The sequence below is a fragment of the Etheostoma spectabile genome, chromosome 3, assembly GCF_008692095.1.
Source record: "Etheostoma spectabile isolate EspeVRDwgs_2016 chromosome 3, UIUC_Espe_1.0, whole genome shotgun sequence".
Taxonomy (NCBI): Eukaryota; Metazoa; Chordata; class Actinopteri; order Perciformes; family Percidae; genus Etheostoma; species Etheostoma spectabile.
Window position 1 is genome coordinate 5,025,913 of NC_045735.1, and position 19,201 is coordinate 5,045,113.

Here is a 19,201-nt window from a genome sequence, read left to right on the forward strand (position 1 = left end):
GTGTGTGTGTGTGTGTGTGTGTGTGTGTGTGTGTGAGAATGGAATTTAATCAGAATTGATAGTTAATTTAATTTTAGAGTGGCTGTTTGTGCAAGATACAATATTCTTTCGATGTGATTAATGTATGTAGTGCATTTATAATTTAGCTAATAAAGCCCACAGCATGACATTTTGACATAACTGTACTTTTCAACAAAATTCTCAATACCCTTATTACCCAATACCCGTAATGCAGGGGGTATAGCCTACCCCCTGCATTACGACTTGTCAGCGAAACAATATGACGGTATAAAAATGCAAAATTCACCCCATATTTAGAACATTATTATAGCAGTAAAAAACAATTTGTTATGTAAAAATATGGGGCATTAATGCTGCCACAAAGCGTCGATATCTGAAGAGTTGGGGAACTGTGGGTGAGAGCCAAGTCGAGGCATTTTCAGACCACTTTTTTTTTCTTTTGAATATTAAGTACTGCCCCTTTTTTATGTAGGGTATCAGTATAACTAGGCTACGCTGACGGCACAGAGTTGTCACTAATGACAAACGCATTTTTTTAAGTGCTGCTGATAGTTGAAAGCTGCATTTGAATTATATTTTGTTAATGCTAGAGAGGCTGTCTGAATCCGGTCCAAACATTCCTACCACACATTGAGCAAGCCAGGAGCAGGGAAATGGTCTGCAACATAGGCTAATCGCTCCAGGCGAGTACGCACTGTCAATGTCCGTCCACTAAAGATGCTTGGTTTTTGCCAATGAAAGACTCAGATTCTTTGTAGTAGTGTCAAACAGGATTATTGAAATGACCCTACAGAGGAAATAAAATGTTTTTATTTACCCTATGCTTGGTCTGTTTGTTATTGTGTCTAACCAAGCGTCGCTGACAGAGAATTTTCGCTTTGAAATCTTGCGAGAGGTGGCTTAAATCTACATTGTAGTAATCGGCTGAATCTTTAGCCATGACGTTGAAAATTCTTTAAATAACACTTAAGCTACCAAATATAAGCACTGTTAGTGGACGTACATTGACGGTTAAAAGTCGCCCAGGGCGATTACATTGCAGCTTGTTTTTGTGGCTGCTGTCTGTAGGGCTCTCGCTTAAAGGAGAATTCCGGTTGATTTCAACACGTACACTACCGGTCAAAAGTTTGGGGTCACTTACAAATTTCCATTCCCCTCCATTATAGACAGGATACCAGCTGATCTGAGTGGGTGGCAGATCTTTAATGTAATATCTGCATTGACCATTATCCACAACCATTCTTTCAACGTTCCAAGGGCACATTTTGTTTACTAATCTGATATCATTTAAAAAAAACTAACTAGAAAAACATTGAAGAACCCTTTTGCAATTATGTAAGCACATAATGTAATCTGAAAACTGCTGCCCTGCTTAAAAAAGCAATGCAACTGATCTCATCTGGTATTCAGTCTATAATGGAGTGCAATGGAAATTTCTAAGTGACCCCAAACTTTTGACCGGTAGTGTAGGTCTTTTTTTTTTTTTTTTTTAAACCTAGCAGGAGGATAACTTTGCCTTTCATCTTTCAACATTTACTCTAAACACCCTCTGTCATTTCACAGCTAAAACCTTTCTTGTATTTATCTGTAAACTGTAAATCATCTAAAGGCACAAGATCTCTGACGCCTGGACACTTCATTCATAATGCAAGTTTTTCCCCAAAAGTCATGGATTTGTGAAGCATTTGTATTTGCTTTCAGATCTGTAATGCATATAGTTAAATTACAATGTTTTAAAGTATGTGGAAATGGCATACTATTGCTGGTTGCCTGAATATATTATAATCTGTTTCCCACTTGAAAGTAATATGTCACAGCACAATTAGGGAATTGATGCTTTAGTTTGAAAAGCTCAGACATTAAATCTCAAGTTTTTAGTCAGACATGATGAGAAAATTGAGAGCTAGTTTTTAGTGTCTTCTCTCAAGATGTTAGGTTGATGGGAAACATTATTTGAATGAAATATCTGAGGTCTGTTACATGTGTCTCGTCAACAGAGATGGTGGTGTCTATGAAGAACGTGGCCGGCATGGATGTGGAGCTCACAGTGGAGGAGAGGAACCTACTATCAGTGGCCTACAAGAATGTGATTGGAGCCCGGAGAGCCTCCTGGAGAATAATTAGCAGTATCGAACAGAGGGAAGAGAACAAGGGCGGAGAAGAGAAACTGAAGATGATCCGGGAATACAGGCAAACGGTAAAGTGCTCGGCCAAGGCCCATAAACAAGCTTAGCTTTTGTATTTAGACAGTCTGTCAGGAATAGGGTTGGGCATCGAGAATCAATTCCTACTTGGAATCGTTTTAAAAATTACGATTCCAGTAGAATCGTTTCTTTAATGGAATCGTTCAGAATGGTTTGGAGGATTTGGTTTCAAATCTGATCATTGGATCCAAATTTAACATGCGCAAGTTTTGGTTTCCGTAGCAGCAGGCGCTTGTTGTGTTGCAGCCATGGAGCACAGTAAGCGTCACTCTATTGTGGCTTTATCAATCAGAAACACTAACATGGATTCGTATAAATCCATTTATGTCCCATTGTCCCAAATAGGATATACAGTATACCATTTCATAGTATCTCAGATTTGCTGTGCAAATGTGAGATCACTAAGTAATATAAATGATACACACTATAAGCAGCTACTGGACAGACTGTGTCTGAGTCATAGTTGGCAAAATCCTACACTCTCTTGCTTTTGTGAAAAGGTAATAAGAGCTGGCTGTTAATCTGGGAGAGGCCAGAGTGTGTCAGAGAGATGGGAAAGGCAGTTGGGCTGCAGTCAATGATCTAATTGGATTCAGAGATGGGTATTCCTGCTGTTGTGCCATAATTTCTTTTGTCCTTCTCTATCTCCCTTGGGGAACATGTTTGTTACAGGTTATTAGCACTGGGCAGACACAGGCAGCTACAGCGGGTGTCTGCGTACATGGACGTAGTCACGCGTTTGTTGGCACATACAGCCCACACAGTTACACGTTTGACCCTCACAAACATAGGCAGATGACAAAATTTACTTAACATAGACTTTGTACCCACACAGAAGCAGAAGGTATCATTTGGACTTAGAGGAGAACTTGTGGGAAATGTTTTGCTGATTGAATAATTATCCTTATTTTGTTTGTTTGGTGGCAGGTTGAGAAGGAGCTGAAGTCAATCTGTGGTGACATTCTGGACGCACTGGAAAGGCACCTACTCCCCTCTGCTGTCATGGGAGAGTCGAAGGTCTTCTACAACAAAATGTAAGGGCTTTGTGGTCTCACTGTAAACTAGTAGATGTATAAATGAACCCTGTCCAGCCCTTAAACAGAATGATGAGTGTAATCTTTTGGTGTCTGAGCATTATTTGACATAGTTGTATGGTTAAAATGGAGTATTGACAGGGAAATTACAGACAGCAAAGGTCAGGAAAGCTTGAAAATCATATCTGAGGAACACATAGAAATATCAGGAAGATCCACAAATGGAACACTTTTTTCGGGAATATTCAAAATGAAAGCTTGTATAACATGTTGCACTGCTAGCTCCATCAAGACTGTAAACACACTAAGCATGACAATTAACTTGTCATATTATTATACACTGAAGACAAAGGAATCACTATAGTTAGTGAATGTTGTGCCCAATTTTGTTTCTCTCCAATTCCAGGAAGGGTGACTACCACAGGTACCTGGCAGAATTTGCCACTGGCAACAACAGAAAGGAGGCAGCAGAGAACAGCCTGGTGGCCTACAAAACTGCTACCGATCTAGCCATGTTGGAGCTGCCCCCCACACACCCCATCCGCCTCGGTCTCGCCCTCAACTTCTCCGTCTTCTACTATGAGATCCTAAACTCTCCCGACCGCGCTTGCAGGTTACTGTTTCCGCAAAACACTTCCTCCGTTTCTCTTTAGTTTCATCAACAATGGTAAAGCAGAGCATAGTCTTTTATTTACATTGCACCTCCCCGGATTTGATCAAAAGTTGTTTTTAAGGATTCAAGGTGTTGGAGCCCTGACTATAAAGACTCTAGGTTAAATCTTTAGTTTTTAGTTTTTAGTTTTTTTGTACCTTCACTAATCTTCCCCAGTTTCCATGCATAACCAGAGGTTCTTACCCTTTCCCCATCAGGGCTGTTGTTCTGAGTGAGGCTGACGTTTTAAACCCTGTGTTCATTTTCGAAAGTATTCACCTCCTCGACTTCTGCCTATTATTTTTCATTACAATATACATTTTTTAATTAATATGTAAGTAGGCTTCTTTTGGCTCGGATCAACCTGAATTAAGCATGTAACACAAAATGGTTAATAGTATTCACCCCCCCTCAAGTAAGTATTTGGGTGTGGTACCTTCCCCCTGCCACATATTCTGGACTGTATTTAGAGCTAGTCTCTGACCCAACATTGACATGTGAGCATTGTTTCAAGCCAGTCCTGTGTGGCTTTGTTTTGACATATGCATAAAGTATTAATAATAGAAGCCCATTGCAAGCAAACAAGAATTGAGTTAATTGAGCCACTTGATACACACAATTTTGGATAATGTGGAATATATTTTTCCACCTTGTCTCATTGTGATGGGCTTGACAAATAACCAGTAAAATGTTGAGTGTGAATACATGTTTTGATACAGTTAAAGTGTGAAGTGATTTCAACAGAAGTGTGTTTGTTCAGGTTGGCAAAGGCTGCATTCGATGACGCCATCGCAGAACTGGACACACTGAATGAAGACAGCTACAAGGACTCTACGCTTATCATGCAGTTGTTACGTGACAACCTCACACTATGGACTTCAGATATGCAAGGAGAGGGTAAGAGTCTCGTATCATGGTGCCCCCATTCATAATACTAATCTAGAACCATGTACTGCATCTGCAGCCTTCCTGTTTGTCACTGCAGAACCGTTTTCAACGACTAGATGCTGATGCACTGATGAATTATCTCACTCGTCTCCCGTTAGCTGCCTAAAACCTTGTTACACTGGATTTAAAATGTGTCTTAATACTGTGAGCAACTTGATTGATGTTCTGATGTTAATTGTTCTGATAGTATTGCATTTACATTTTTACAAGGAACAGTAAGCCGTACATCTAAATTATGATTTTAGCTTTGTCATATTGCGTTATATTACTGTAGTAATAAATGCAGCTATCAGCTAAATAGGAAATCAAAATTGACGTGTTTATCAAGAGTTTATCACTTTGATTTCTGTTACCACTGGGCTCAAAAGGCTTTGTTTCTTACCTGGCTCTTTACACAGCTTGGTGTATTGGTTAGTTACAATTAGTTGTAATTGGGTGATTTTGGTTTTTACTTGTTGGGCTACGTTGTTCCAGTGTCCTTTGTGTTTCCCTTTACTCTGCTCTTATGCCCAAGATGAGTTAGTCTTTGGCTACTCATGCGGACGTTGTTAGAAGGTATTTGCACTTATAATGTTGGGACACTCTTAAAAGGCTACGATGGCCACAGAGGATCTGCTCCTGGCTCGTCGTGATCCAAGTGAAGGCATGGTGATTTATCTGATCTTTAGATGTACGTTTGACAGAACTGGGGGGGGAATCAAGTAACAAGGAAATCTGGTTGTTGAAGGTCGAAGACGGTGAAAAGTTAAGCCATGACCTAAAAAGCCACACTGACATCAGCCTAAACGTTCAGGACCTGGATCATGCTGCTCACAGTTTGCATGTCCGGCTACAAACTTGTTTTTTTACAGAATGTCTGTCTTACTGTTGTACATGTGGCTGAGCTGAATCGGCCCTCTTGAGCTAAAAGTCATAACCATTCTACCTACCTAACACAGATGATCTGCTTTCCCCAGCCAATATTGTGATTTTAATTGTGATTCGTTTATATAAACTAAACTACACTGGAATTAATAACTACTAAACTACAGATAGACAAATGTAGTTGGAAGTTCAAAGTAAACTTGCCTAGTTTATAATATGGAAAAAGTGACCTGTTCCGCTCACATTTATTTAGATATTACCAGTGGTATATGTGCCATTCTAAAAGTGGTGTTATATTTATTGAGAACACATAGTTGAACAATTAAAAAGTAATCAAATCTGACAATGTTTAAGTCGGACTGACAGCCCCCTAATGCTACTGTTGACACCTCTGCACTTTAGCTGCTTGAGCTAACGTTAGCTTTACACACTGACGGGACAAGCTGCTTCACAGCCCTGAAAAATGGAGATCCTGATTGTGAGTTTTTGTGGTTATGAGATCAAAATAATATATTCCTCTTAAAAATTGACTTGGGAGATTCGGACAACTCAGTCTACCAGCCGTCTCATTTCAAATCTATGTTATGTAAAAAAAAAAAAAGCCACACCACTTTGTTTATAAACAGTCCATATGTATCTTCTATTGTTTCACCAAGTCACTGAAAGCTCATAAGGCTACAGCTGAGCGAATCTGTCTTTTAAGCTGCTAAATTGTCACCACCACAAGCTGCAACTGGTTGTGACTGGAAATGTTCAAATCGCAAGAGCCGCGATCTTGTTTTACATAAATTACAATTGTGACTTTGATATGAGGAATGATAAACCATTCGGTCCCATTTGACTCATTCTTTTTATTCCTGCGTTCTTTCGGGCTGTTTGCATTTGCTGTGATGCAGTGCATCCACCGCCACCTTTTATTTCTCAGTGACTCGTCATGTCTCTTGTCTTTTTCTCATTCCCTCTGCTGTAGAGTCCTAAAGGAAACAAACCTGAAAGTTCATTTCCCATGTTAACTGTACTTTGTAAGTGTTGCTCACCCAAGCCTTGCTGTGTGTGTGGCTGCCTTTCTTCCCCTTCTCAACACTAACTCACTCCTGGTTTAATAATTCAATTCCCTCACCTGTTGCTTTGTCACTTGATCATTTGGTTGGATTTTGTATTAACTATGGGCAACAGGCTGTAATCTTTGATCTTCCCACCAGAGCCAGTTCAAACAGGGTTTCTTGAGTTTAGATAGTCCTGCTGATCTTGATTTATGTTTACAGAGTGTGAGTTTTCTCTTAGTTGCCTCCTAAAGTTGTACGTACATCATGTAGCAGAGGTTTCAATCATGTTATTTGCATGCTGGACTGCTTGCACACTCAGTTGAGCTCCACTGACTTCATGAGTTTCAAACACTGTTCACTCTGGGTTTTGTTTTCTTTTCACTTTTTGAGCTCTTAAGTTTTCACCAAGTTTTCCGATTACTGTACTTGAATGAGTGGCTGTGATACACAATGTGATACCACATTTCACTCAACGGGTGAAAGTTACATCTGGGTTCAGCATGCATTTTGACGGACACTTCCAACTGATAAAGAATTTATTTTAAAGATTTCCACTTGCAAAATTCAAAATCTTTGTCAGTTTAAACAGATTTTTACCTGGACTCTATTGTATATGTTCCCATGTAGCTATGTATTTTTTCCACTGTCAACCAGCCGTGGTGGAAAGTAACAGTGCATTTTCATACAATCATACATAGTAGTACAAGTAGAGTATTGAGGTATTTGTATTTTTATTTATGCTACTTAAAATTAAACTGAATTATGCAACACCATCAAACATGCATACTGCGTACTTTCACTCACCTGTTTTTGATATTAATTCAAGTATTTAGTTTTTTTTTATTTCATAAAGAATGGAAACCAATGGCCCGAGCTTTGTTCCAAACTGAATTTCTTGAAGGTTTTAAATGTAAGAGAGTTTGAGTTCATTGGCTTTTCTATGAAATGCTAGATCTCCCTGCCTCTCGTCAGCATTAAGCCTGGGAAGCGGGTTTGTGAAAAGCAGTCCGATGAAAACCAAACACTGACCGTATGTTTTCTCTTGACCAGGTGAAGAACAAAGCAAAGAGGCACTGCAAGACGTTGAGGACGAGCCCCAGTGAGACTATGCCAGCAACAGCCAACAACCTGAGGACCCTCCTTCAACCTCTCACAATCCTGTCCCTCACCTGCGGCCCTCCTCCCTCCCCCCCACCCCCTCTAACTCTTTTTTTTTTCCTTTCTGTGAGTCACCTTCCTCTCCCCTCCTTTATCCTTTCTTCCACCTCTGCAGCTCCGTGACCCAGCAGGGCCACGGAGTTAACAATTTAATTTTTCTCTTTTTTATTTTTATATTAGTCCTTACATCATTCAAGTAAATAGCACTTAATTGAGACAGGAAATACAATGTTAGAAAGACAAATATAAAGAGAGTCCCTGGGCTTTATATTTTGTTTTTTTTCTCTCTGGTACAAGCAGTTCTGAAAAAGTTCTTTGTTTTCATTATTGTATTTTTGTTTGTTTTTACTTTTTCCTCAATATTTTTATCAGTTGCTGGATGTATTGAGAATTTTTTTTCTTAATGTAATTACAGAAATTAACTTTTATTACTGATAATGTCGACTATTAGTTATGGGAGCTATTTTATCTCTGTTTTTAGTGAAATGTCATGCGAATCATTTTACCGTTTTATGGGCAATTTAGAAAACTACAAGTGCCCTTTTTGTTGATTTAGGTTTTCAGAGGAAGTTGGCAAAATTTGCGATATCCACGTGGGGCAAAAAAAGTGCTTAACTTTTACACCATAGTGATTCCGTTGTCATGTTTTTGTAGTTGTCCTTGGACTGTACTTTGTGCTAAAATACTGTAACTGTGCACACATGCTGAATCGCTCAAGGTTGACTTGTTGCTAGCTGGTGGTTATAATTTAAAAAGAAAAAACAATTTTTAAAAAAAAAATACATGGGAGATTTCACACTTGTGTAAAAGACAAGTCTCAATTTTGGCCCCGCTCCTCGACAGAGAGCCCTAAAATGGAAAGGATTGTTGGTGCTTGCATGAGTTAACACACACTCTTTTCTGCTGCTTCTCCCCCTACTTTTTACTAAAGCTCCTCTGGCTTCAGAGGTTTTCTTCCTTTGCTGTTTCCTTTGTTTCTTTTCTTGTTTTGCTTCATTATGTGTAACTTGGAGCTGATTTGTACTACTGGATATCTGACTGGAGCCACAGACAGGGAATCTGTATCGTTCTTACTGAAACACAGCATGGAATTAACATTAAACAATCTAAATTAAACATTAATAACTGACTCGTTGCGTTTGTTTGTCTTAGAAGACGTCTTTGCTCAGAGTTAAGTGAACAAATATAATTCATGAAGACACAAAAACAAGGGAATGAATTAAATAACAGCTCTTGCGTTACGACCCAGCTCGTGAGGGGAAAGGGAAGCAACATAAATCCAGGTGTCTGCAAACGAAAAAGGGCCTAGTGCTGCGTCAGACAAAGAAACAAATATAACGGAAGACTCTTAAAGTAAGAGCTAAATCACTGAACTACAGAAACAAACAGAAACAAAACCTCCCTAATTAGATTAACATTAGGGGCGACCTCTTGCTCACCCAGTAAGAGCGTGCGCCCCATGTAGGCTGAGTCCGACCTGAGGCCGTCCCCCATCTCGCTCCCATTATTCCTGTCTATCCACTGTCACTATCTAATAAAGGAAGAAAAAAACTAAACCTAGTGTAACTAACACAAGATATTGACAACTCTGACAGTTATCAGTTCTTAAAAACTAAAGCCTGGCCCAGTCTCTCAGGTAGGTCTCACAAACCTCAATCAAGTACCCCAAGCTTAGCTCTAAACTAGTATTTGACATTTAATAAACAGCACGACTGGTTAAGTTAAATCCCAACCCTGGGGTGACAATTTGACTACATAGCAGGTGAGCTTGATTGCTCCTCCTGGATTGGAGGGGGATGCTGAGTGCCGATCCAATCAGTGTCCTTAGAGCTCCAAGTAGAAAGTGGAAGGCATCGGAGTTAGTCTTGCTCTGCAAGACCTTCCTCCACAGCGCTGCGAGGGAGGGTCCGGCAAGCCCACGCAAGTCTCTGGGATTGGGAGATAAACGAGCGCTGCCTATTGGCATTTCTTTAAACCACAATCACAATTGTCATGTGCATCATGCCAGAAGTGGAACGTCGTGGATATAGACTACATTGGAGGAAACCTGTCGTTATGATTATAATACATTTTATTTGTAGTGCACTTTTCATTGTTAAAATGTATCTGAAAGTGCTACAGTAGTAAAACAAGATGGAGTACACCGTTTGGAGATTGAATTTGCCCCTGGTGTGTGTTGTAGCTACTACTGCAGCCCGTTCAAATGTGCACTACAACCTTGTTTTAATGAGTGTCCATTAGCACAGTGTTTCTTCATCCAGTGACAATATTGGCTTCCCTAAACTGCATGAACCGTAGCACACAGTTGCTTCACAGAGCCCGATGTTGCCACTGGAATCTGAGATGGAAACTGTGAGCATAATCATAAATTTATATGTTCTATATATAGTGTTTGAGAGACAAATGCAATCTTAATGCCTGCTGTGGTTCTGCTGTGACCGTGTATCTGCTGCTTCTGCGTTAGCAGCCGATGGAAGCGTCTGGTGACGTGCAGGGTGTAATCGTCAACCCTGACACGTTTCTGTGTGGCTGAGAAAGATGCTGTCACTGTATTGTGTGTTGCCAACATGATTCATCATAGGTTAGTGACCAATACATGCCATTATGTTGACTGTGTTCATAAAACCCACCGTTCCCTCTTACGCTATTTCTTTTTTCAAGCATTCACACAGTACATGTCAATTCTGGGAGGGCCCTTTGGAGCCTCCCTTGTTTTAGTTGTATGTAACCTCTGTAGCAGTTGATCATCCCCCATTATCCATAATAACAAGCCTGAGCTCAGTGCCTAGCCTGTATTTAAACTCGCAGGTGACAATGGAGGAGCCTGTCAGACAGAAAGAAAGCGGGCTGCGTGTAGCCAGTCAAAATGACTTCCTTCCTGCGGTGTGATCTGCTGCGGCTGCCTGCAACTCCTGTCCGATCAAGACAAGATCCAAATCCATCTGGGGGACCCCCTGTCCTTTTATGTACCCTCACTGTCAGCTTAGACATTTTCCTTGACCAAAACGTTGCTCCATGACTAGGTACCTTGAAACAAATAACTGTATTTAAGTTACATTTTCTGTGGATATTCCTGCTCCCCAGAGGATGAAACGTACTGGGTTGGGTGCCTCAGTGACCTTTTATCTGCTAAATCTATTAGATCAAAATTTCACAAGAAATTTCAAAATCTTTTAAAAATATAAGCTCCACTTAAAATCTGACCTCCATTTGTAGGCACATACAAGGTCTCCAGAGACTTGTAATACACCTGACTTTTCCTCCAGCGCCATCAGCAGGTCCAAAATTTCTCTAGCTTGGGCAAATATCTAAACATTTACGAGACAAATTGGCTCAAACTTTAGTGCACGCATTCATGGTGCCTGTGAACTTCGGTGATTGCCTGACTTTTTTTCTAGCACAATCATGAGATTTTATAATTTCAGTTAGTCAAGTGCTGGTTTATCAGTCTAATAGTTTTTCTATTTCATGTTTTCTTTACAATGATTCACTGAGTGGCTCTAAAAACTCAGTTGGTCTAAATGTCACTCGTAGGATTTTTATTGGAAACTCATTCATTGTAATTACTTTTCCTCAACAGAAGGTGGGATAATGCTGATTTACAGAAAAACCTTAAAAAGCTCAGTAATAATTCTAAAGTGAGTGACAGCAGGAGTGCTGATGGAAGAAATCACGGCAGACGAGATAATCGGGACACAAAGGCAGTGAAGAGAGCAGACAGTCTGTTTCTAACATCATTCCTAAGGTAGGCATTCTAGATTTCTTCTTTGATTTAGAGGTCTGTGGGTAGTACACCCCCTTTTTAATTATTTATGATGAACGCTGACATCCATCTTCCTCCTACTGACTCAGTATACTGTAAATACTAGTGCCATTTTACTTGCATACAGGAGACTAAGATCTGAGATGATGAGACATTAGTTTATTGTATATTGTGTATTTTTAATTTCTCATACGGCAATGAGAGACTTTACCCTCTGGCAAGAGGTTTGTGCTACAGCTTCTGTAGTGCCCTCTGCAGGTCACATCTGACACGCACAACAAGACGTTCAGGACGTTCCCACACATCACTTTACAATGCTGTTGCTTAATGAGGTGTTGTTATGATGACAAGTTGGTAGGGTCCAACGAGATCATGCATCAGCCCGTAGCATTTAAAACCGGGGCCAATGGTGAGATGGTTGGAAGGACCAATGAAGTATGTGTGCAATGTTCCTATCAAGTGGTGTGCATCTAGGTATACACTATGGCTGGCAGCTTTATTACAGTTTGCATTACAGAACATAAAACCAACCAGTACTAGAATACTACTGGGGGGGGGGGGGGGGGGGGGGGGGGGGCTTTAACAGCTCTTCTTTAACAAAACAAGAAGGTACTTTGTGCTTTTCTTCTGGTGATGCTATTGAGCTGGAGTAGGTCTATTTTATAGATTGTCAGATGATAAAAAGCACTTTTGGGAGCATTTCATACCGGGGTTTGTCAAAATCTGTAGTTTTTGCTCAGTCTGGTTATAGCGCAGAACTTCTCAGTCAGTGATGTAAGATGGGAAAAGCTGTCACGCAAGGAGACCCTCATGAGCCTTTGGAGGATTGTTGACAGTCAGGTTACCATGGCGCCTTATGGTTTCTCTTCCACTGAGCAGCTTGTTGTAACATGAAACCTCAAGAGGGCAGCAAGTTCCAGCTAATCTGACAATACACCACTCACCCTAAAATAATTCCTATATTTCCACAGGAGATGGCGGAGGATGTGCAACACAAAGGGTATTAGCTTAACTTTCCATTTGTTCTATCTTTAAGACCCCATTATCCAGTCAGAGGGTGGGTTCTGGATGTAGAGTCAGCTGCCTCCTTTTCTACATCTGCAGCCTGATCGGCGTCCTCTTGCTTCCTCTGCCTTCCTGTGGAAACTAGAAACTGCTGCGGTGCAGAGAGCAACCCAGAGAACGAATGTCAATGAAATATTATGAACTTCCTCTTCTGCTGCGGAGACAGCAGTTATAAATAGTCAGGGTTATTTTCAGGCAACACTTGTGAGATTTACTCAGCCCTGGTTGGATCAGGTCTGGGCTGAGCCTCCATGTGGGATCTGGTTGCAGGACAGGACCACAAATACACAACAGGATGAACCTGTGAACTACGGCTTGCTCTGTCCTGCCCCACACACCCTTTAAGTCGCCCTGCAGTGCCCTCTGTCCACGGAACAGACATTTAGGTGTGTGTTTCAGTGTATCCGTGGATGATGAGCGCACCGTTATGCTCCCACAATCCATCTCTCTCGCTCTCTCTAGCAGACAGGATTGATTCCAGGAAAGGTGTGTGGGTTAAACCAATATACAGTACTAGAAATCTGATACTGTATCTGTGAATCACTGTTGCTCATCACAGAGGTAATGGATGCAAGGCAGTATGTCGTGACAGTGGTTCTGGTTCTCAACCTTTTTAGTCTGATGTATCCCGGGCCCACATATACACCTTAGGATACAAATACCCTTGGTCAGGAATCATAAGGTGATATGCATGTTGCATGTCTTACACCTGGTTAAAATGATTAAACCTGTTTTAAATGCATGCGTTTTAATTAAAAGTTAATTATTTAAACCAAATAAAAACTTATTGTAACCAACTGAAAATTACCCTTAGTAATTAAGGGGTTTTCCTGTATTTAGCCCCTGTGACTAAATACAGTACTATTTATTATATATACTATATGTTATATATCATTTATATTATAAACATTAATAAATAGCTATGTAATTGTTCCTGAGAGGTTTGGATTTTAAACATTTTCAGCAACACAGACGTGTTCCAGGGAGAGTATGACTAAAATCCTAAACCCACCCTTGCTTTACAGCATGATTATAATTGTAGTGTGAGTAAGATCATTCTGTATGAGCCTGTGTGTGTGGTGGTGTGTGTGTGGGTGTGTGTGTGTGTGTGTGTGTGTGTGTGTGTGTGTGTGTGTGTGTGTGTGTGTGTGTGTGTGTGTGTGTGTGTGTGAGGAGAGAGAGAGAGAGAGAGAGAGAGAGAGAGAGACACTGTCTGGTTGTTCCCAGAGTCTCTGGCAGTAGCTGCCTCTGTCGTCTGATTGTGACTCATCTTCAGTCTGTTACAAAGCAAAGGAAACAGTGACACGCTCATGCAGTATACACACAAAGTACATGGAAGACTGTAACTCATCAGATATTTCTCAAAGACAATAAAAAAGGAAAGGAAGTTTAATCTCCATAGTAACAGATGTGACAATCAGGGCAGGAAAGCAGGGAAACAAGTACTTTTACAACCATTCTGGGACATGAACGTACAGTATGTGTGGAGGGACTTTGTCTTTCTGAAACAGAACTTGGTCAGCACTTAAATTCCTCAACATTAAGATTAAGCTTCCTCATTATTTACTCTTTATTCTCTTTAAGTCTCTTTATTTCCCCTTAGTATTTCACTACCTGTGTTTGTGATCACTGTGTTGTTTCATTTCACTTTCATTCCACATGAAGCAACAATAGTGTTGGAAGTCAGTCACTTCCAAACTTCTTATTTTAGACTAAAACTGGGCAGAGCATGTCTGCTGCAAGTGTGTGTGTGTTTGAGTGAGTGAGTGAGTGAGTGAGTGTGTCAAGGCCACAGGTTTCCTGTTGATGCCAGGCTGTCAGGAATGCCTACAGCTGGGGTCAGAGGTCAAAGGATGTGTGTCACTGTCACTTCCCCCCTCTTACTAGCAGTCTGCGATGCCCCTCGACACAGAATACACACACACTGAAAGAAAAAAAGAAAAGCAAGGTGTGGGAAAAGCTGCTCCAGGCCCGCAACAAGACCACCAATTCATATTTGTGTCCTGATGTGTGGAAAAACCACACTGTTTGCAGCATGAAATCAGTTTGTGGTTGCAATTAAACACAAATTTGCACGCTCCTCACTGCTTCTACTATTCTTCTATTATTATTAAAAATAAAAATCTGATAACTGAAGGCACCACACAAACGGAGACATTATTAGTTTTTACAGCAGTGGATGTCAATGTTTTGACGATGATCCAGAGATTTCAAAGATGTGTTTACTTGACTTCTCATCACATGTTGCATATGTTCACAAGAAAATAAAATAAAACAACAATTCCTTGAATAGAGTATTTGAATCATTTTTAGGGTACAGCTGATTTTTTGTTGTTGTTGCAAATCATCAGTTTATTTAGGCTTTCCTATCCTATCAATCATTTGGCAATTTTATCTTTAGCTTCCTTATTCCTTATTGCTTGGTCTGGTCACATTTCACCCCAGAAATTATGATGAAATTCTCAAAAAAAGGCACATTGCATATATGCACAAGTAACTAAATGTGTTTGTCGTCGCTGACAGTGAGCAAACAGGAATGCATCAGACGGGTCAGGAAGGTTATCCAAATGATGTATGTTTATCTACCAGAGTGAAGCTGTTTATATTTATCTATCACAGACAGAACATTACAGGGTCAAATTTAACCCTGTCACTCCTCTACCAATATGGTGGGTTTGTGTGTGTGTGTGTGTGTCAAGGCCCTGGTTGATCTGGTCCTTGGGGACAGGAAGTGCACTGCTGCGAGAGCACAAGTCCCTTATTTGTTTTTGTGTGTGCATACGCGTGCCTGTTGCTTACTTGCGCTAAGGGAAGCGCAAGTGGGTTCTGTCATGCACACACACTAACACACACACACACACATCACACACTAACATACACTAAATCTTCTGGGCGGGTATGGGAACGTCTGCGGCAGGATGCTAGGTCTAGGAGGAAACCCTGTGCAGACCAGCCCTGTGTGTGTGTGTGTGTGTGTGTGTGTGTGTGTGTGTGTGTGTGGTGGGTGTGGTGTGTGTGTGGTGGGTGTGTGTGTGTGTGTGTGTGTGTGTGTGTGTGTGTGTGTGTGTCTGTGTGTTTTTGTGTGTGTGTGTGTGTGTGTGTGCCATGATAAAAATTTGAACACAGTGCCATCAATTCTCCAATAGCAGCTAAAGGGAAACAACAAGATAAAACAACAAGATAAAATAGAACAGTGATTTCATAACTAAGGTTAGGTCTACTTGTACAGGACGTACTTATGCAGTTGCCGGGTAATACCTGAACAAATTGCGGCGAATGGCTCAAATAATATAAAAAAATACAGTATATATATATATATATATATATATATATATACATATATATATAAATTGTCGTGTATATATACATATATATATATATACACGACAATTTGATTTACAGCAGTACATGTCACAACTGAGATCTAATGGAAAAACATTTCAAATAGCTATATGTCAAAGAAATGGATACATGGTTGAATTATGAGATTAAATAGTTGATAAAGTAATTTAAGAAACAGCTGAAATAGATTATTGGGAATAGATAAATGGTGAAAAACCTAAAAGTAGTCACGTAATGATTAAATGGTGGGAACGCTTGGCTAAAGTGAATGGATGCTGTAAATAGTTGAAATAGCTAAAAGTAAAGAATAAATAGTTTCAATAAAAAGTTAGCTAAAGGCAATTCATCAATCATTCAATTAAAAGGTTAGCCAAAAGTAATGCCACTCCAAGTAGGGGAAATGTAAACTTGAACCAACCTAAAAATTGACAGTTTAATTGATTGTAAAACATATTGTAGCAATATCCACTTTTATTGAATGAACAGTGTAAAATAAACTCCAGTTCTAAACCATTTAATAGGAACACATTTGGAACATGATGGGTGGTGTTGATGAAAGAGTTTGAGTTCATCTGACAAAGCTGTGTAGAGGTACATCAGAGCTCCATCAGCAAGATCTAAAAAATTGCATACAAGACACAAGTATGTTTACAACTCCTTATGAGGGCACGCGTTTGTCTTCCCATGCACACACACACACACACCAGTGAGACAAAAGACACATATCCTCTGCATGTGACATCCATCTCAGTCCAGGCTAAGCTCCATATCCTCCCCATGATCCCTCAACTAGAGAGGCAACATCCTCTAGCTACAGCGAGGGGAAGCTGGCCTCACTGGACTCTCCGCTCTGCAACAGGTAACACCCTATCTCCAAACTCTGAGCCAGAGTTCCGAATCTGCAACCACTGCCATCCACTTTTTCATCTGCGTATCAGGAAGTGAAATTTATCAGTCAGGTAAGATCTCCAACCTGAAAGATTAGGTATTTCTCTTCATCTGCATGTCAGTGAGAGATATGATCTACTTTGCAAATGTTTCTGGTGAGAGTAAAGTTACCATAAAAGTTCCGTTTTTGCTTTTCAGGCATCTCTTGGGATTGTCTTTTAGGCACATTCTCTTTCTGTTTGACCTAAGGATTTGCCAACGAACCTGAGGGGAGAGGTGTGATATTTTTCCAGTGAGAGGAACAGACAGCAACAAACAACTCGGAATCACTTTCAGAAAAGGGACGGGAGGAAAAGGAGAAAAAGGGAACGATGATGGAATTGAGGATCCAGCTGATCCCTACAGGGGAAATCATCCTTCCTCCAGGGAAGAACGGAGAAAACTACTGCCACTGCTGCAAGGTCAGTTCACACACTGTGGCCAGGTCAGAGACCAGATCTGGATTTTTTTCCCACTCATCCTATTATTCGGATGGGTTTTATGCCGCTCAGTGGGTAGCCATTGGTGCTGCAGCTGATGGTATATGGTCCATCCCCCACGAGGATGAGGTTTAGAAACATTTACATTTAAGAACTGTATATTGCTTCAGAGGATACTGTATGTCATGTAAACTGATCAATAAATCAAAACAGCTGTGTTTAGAAAATACATTTAAATCCCCTTTGGCGCCAAGCAGTGTACTTTTGGAATTATAATAAGCAACACCCATAGTTGGTTATAAAAGTCAAAATGGGCTGCCTCCGTGGACTCCTACTAAAACAGAATGTGATATAAATATGTTTTTATTTACATGAATATGTTGGAATTTACCCCATCCATGCAACCCAACTAGATTGGTTACAGATATTAGTACATACTAAGAACCCTGCGTGTTAAACACAGCAAATAAGAACACAAGTTTAAAGTCAACACAAGTTTAACAGTACAGAACATACAAGTGCCACATTAAATATATCCTCATGGTGATGCACGATGCATTTCAGAGTCCAGTTTACACAGATAATCGGTGAAGAGGCTAAAAGTAGCCTAATGGTTAAATGGTAGGAAAACTTAGGTAAAAGGAATGGAAAAATGGTTGGAACAGCCAAAAAAGTGTGAAAAAACTTTAGCTAAAAGCAATGATTAGTTTAAATGACTGATAGTAGCTGAAAAGTAGTGGATAATTAATTTCAAGGTTTGAATAGATGTTCCTCGGTATCACAGATAACTGAACAAACGGGCAACTGCATGTCACAGCAAGAAGGTTTATTTTTATTAAAATTCTTCTGATCTTGATAATCTCACCCATTCAAGCCAGTTATATTGAAATTAGATTTTGTAGGAAGACAATTTCAACTGCAAAGTTCAGGTTTAGTGTCAGTCCCACTTTATTAATTACAGAGATTACATTTTGGGACAATTTTTTTGTTAATTTTGTTAGTGTAAACAATTATGAAAAAGCACTGATTTCTGAACTAATTGTTGCCTCAACAGTCCAGAATCCAATGGAAATGTAGGAAATCACTCACATAAGAAAACAAAAACATGCTGAGAGAATGTTAGTGCATCAAAACTTTTTACTCAGCAGGAGTTTCACAACTGTATAATGTGGCTCTGGAATCTGAGAATTAACCCTGACTGTATCAGCATTATCTGGGCTTGGGGACAACAAATTACATTATTATATGTTATATTATATTTTTGTCTGTATTTTCTTGTTGAGTTCTGCAATTTAAAGTATATATCTATTGTTGAGTTTGTGTTTCATATATAATGTATGTAATGTAAAATACATAAAACTCAACAACAAATGTTGAGTTTTATGTATTTTGAAGGCCCATCTAGGGACGGGCATCACAAATTAGCTTAGGCTATAAATGCTGTTGTGTATGCCGTAGGTTTGCATACATGTCCTTATACAAATAAGCATTAAATAACAGAAAGCCTGTGTTACAAACTGGGGGGAATTGGGTTTGAAAGATGTGCAATGACTTATTGTGCAGGTTATGCAATTTTGTCTTAGTGATGTTTCCATGCAGGAATGAGACATGGAAGAGACAACCATTGCTCTTAAACATTTTGGCATATGTTATTCATATTCTTGTCTTATGTAGGAGGGTATAATAAAGACAGCTTATGTCTGATAGCTACATATACCTTATCTAAGGAATGAAGGG

General features: G+C 39.9%; 2 protein-coding genes across 4 annotated transcripts in view; both read left to right on the forward strand.

The window, feature by feature from the left end:
• ywhae1 (tyrosine 3-monooxygenase/tryptophan 5-monooxygenase activation protein, epsilon polypeptide 1) overlaps positions 1 to 9,049 on the forward strand; it is an 11,118-nt gene extending 2,069 nt beyond the window's left edge. The window contains exons 2-7 of one of the 2 annotated variants that reach the window (XM_032507049.1): positions 2,019 to 2,218; positions 3,153 to 3,259; positions 3,666 to 3,872; positions 4,672 to 4,808; positions 6,694 to 6,745; positions 7,820 to 9,049. In XM_032507049.1, the coding sequence (XP_032362940.1) occupies positions 2,019 to 2,218; positions 3,153 to 3,259; positions 3,666 to 3,872; positions 4,672 to 4,808; positions 6,694 to 6,701 (659 nt within the window). In that variant the 3' untranslated portion in view covers positions 6,702 to 6,745; positions 7,820 to 9,049. The remainder of the gene's footprint in view (positions 1 to 2,018; positions 2,219 to 3,152; positions 3,260 to 3,665; positions 3,873 to 4,671; positions 4,809 to 6,693; positions 6,746 to 7,819) is intronic. The other variant, XM_032507048.1, reaches the window with a different exon arrangement.
• Positions 9,050 to 16,869: 7,820 nt separating this feature from the next.
• The window catches only part of LOC116674847 (unconventional myosin-Ic), a 66,593-nt gene continuing 64,261 nt past the window's right edge, over positions 16,870 to 19,201 (forward strand). Inside the window, exons 1-2 of one of the 2 annotated variants that reach the window (XM_032507068.1) lie at positions 16,870 to 17,056; positions 17,184 to 17,446. In XM_032507068.1, the coding sequence (XP_032362959.1) occupies positions 17,357 to 17,446 (90 nt within the window). In that variant the 5' untranslated portion in view covers positions 16,870 to 17,056; positions 17,184 to 17,356. The remainder of the gene's footprint in view (positions 17,057 to 17,183; positions 17,447 to 19,201) is intronic. The other variant, XM_032507077.1, reaches the window with a different exon arrangement.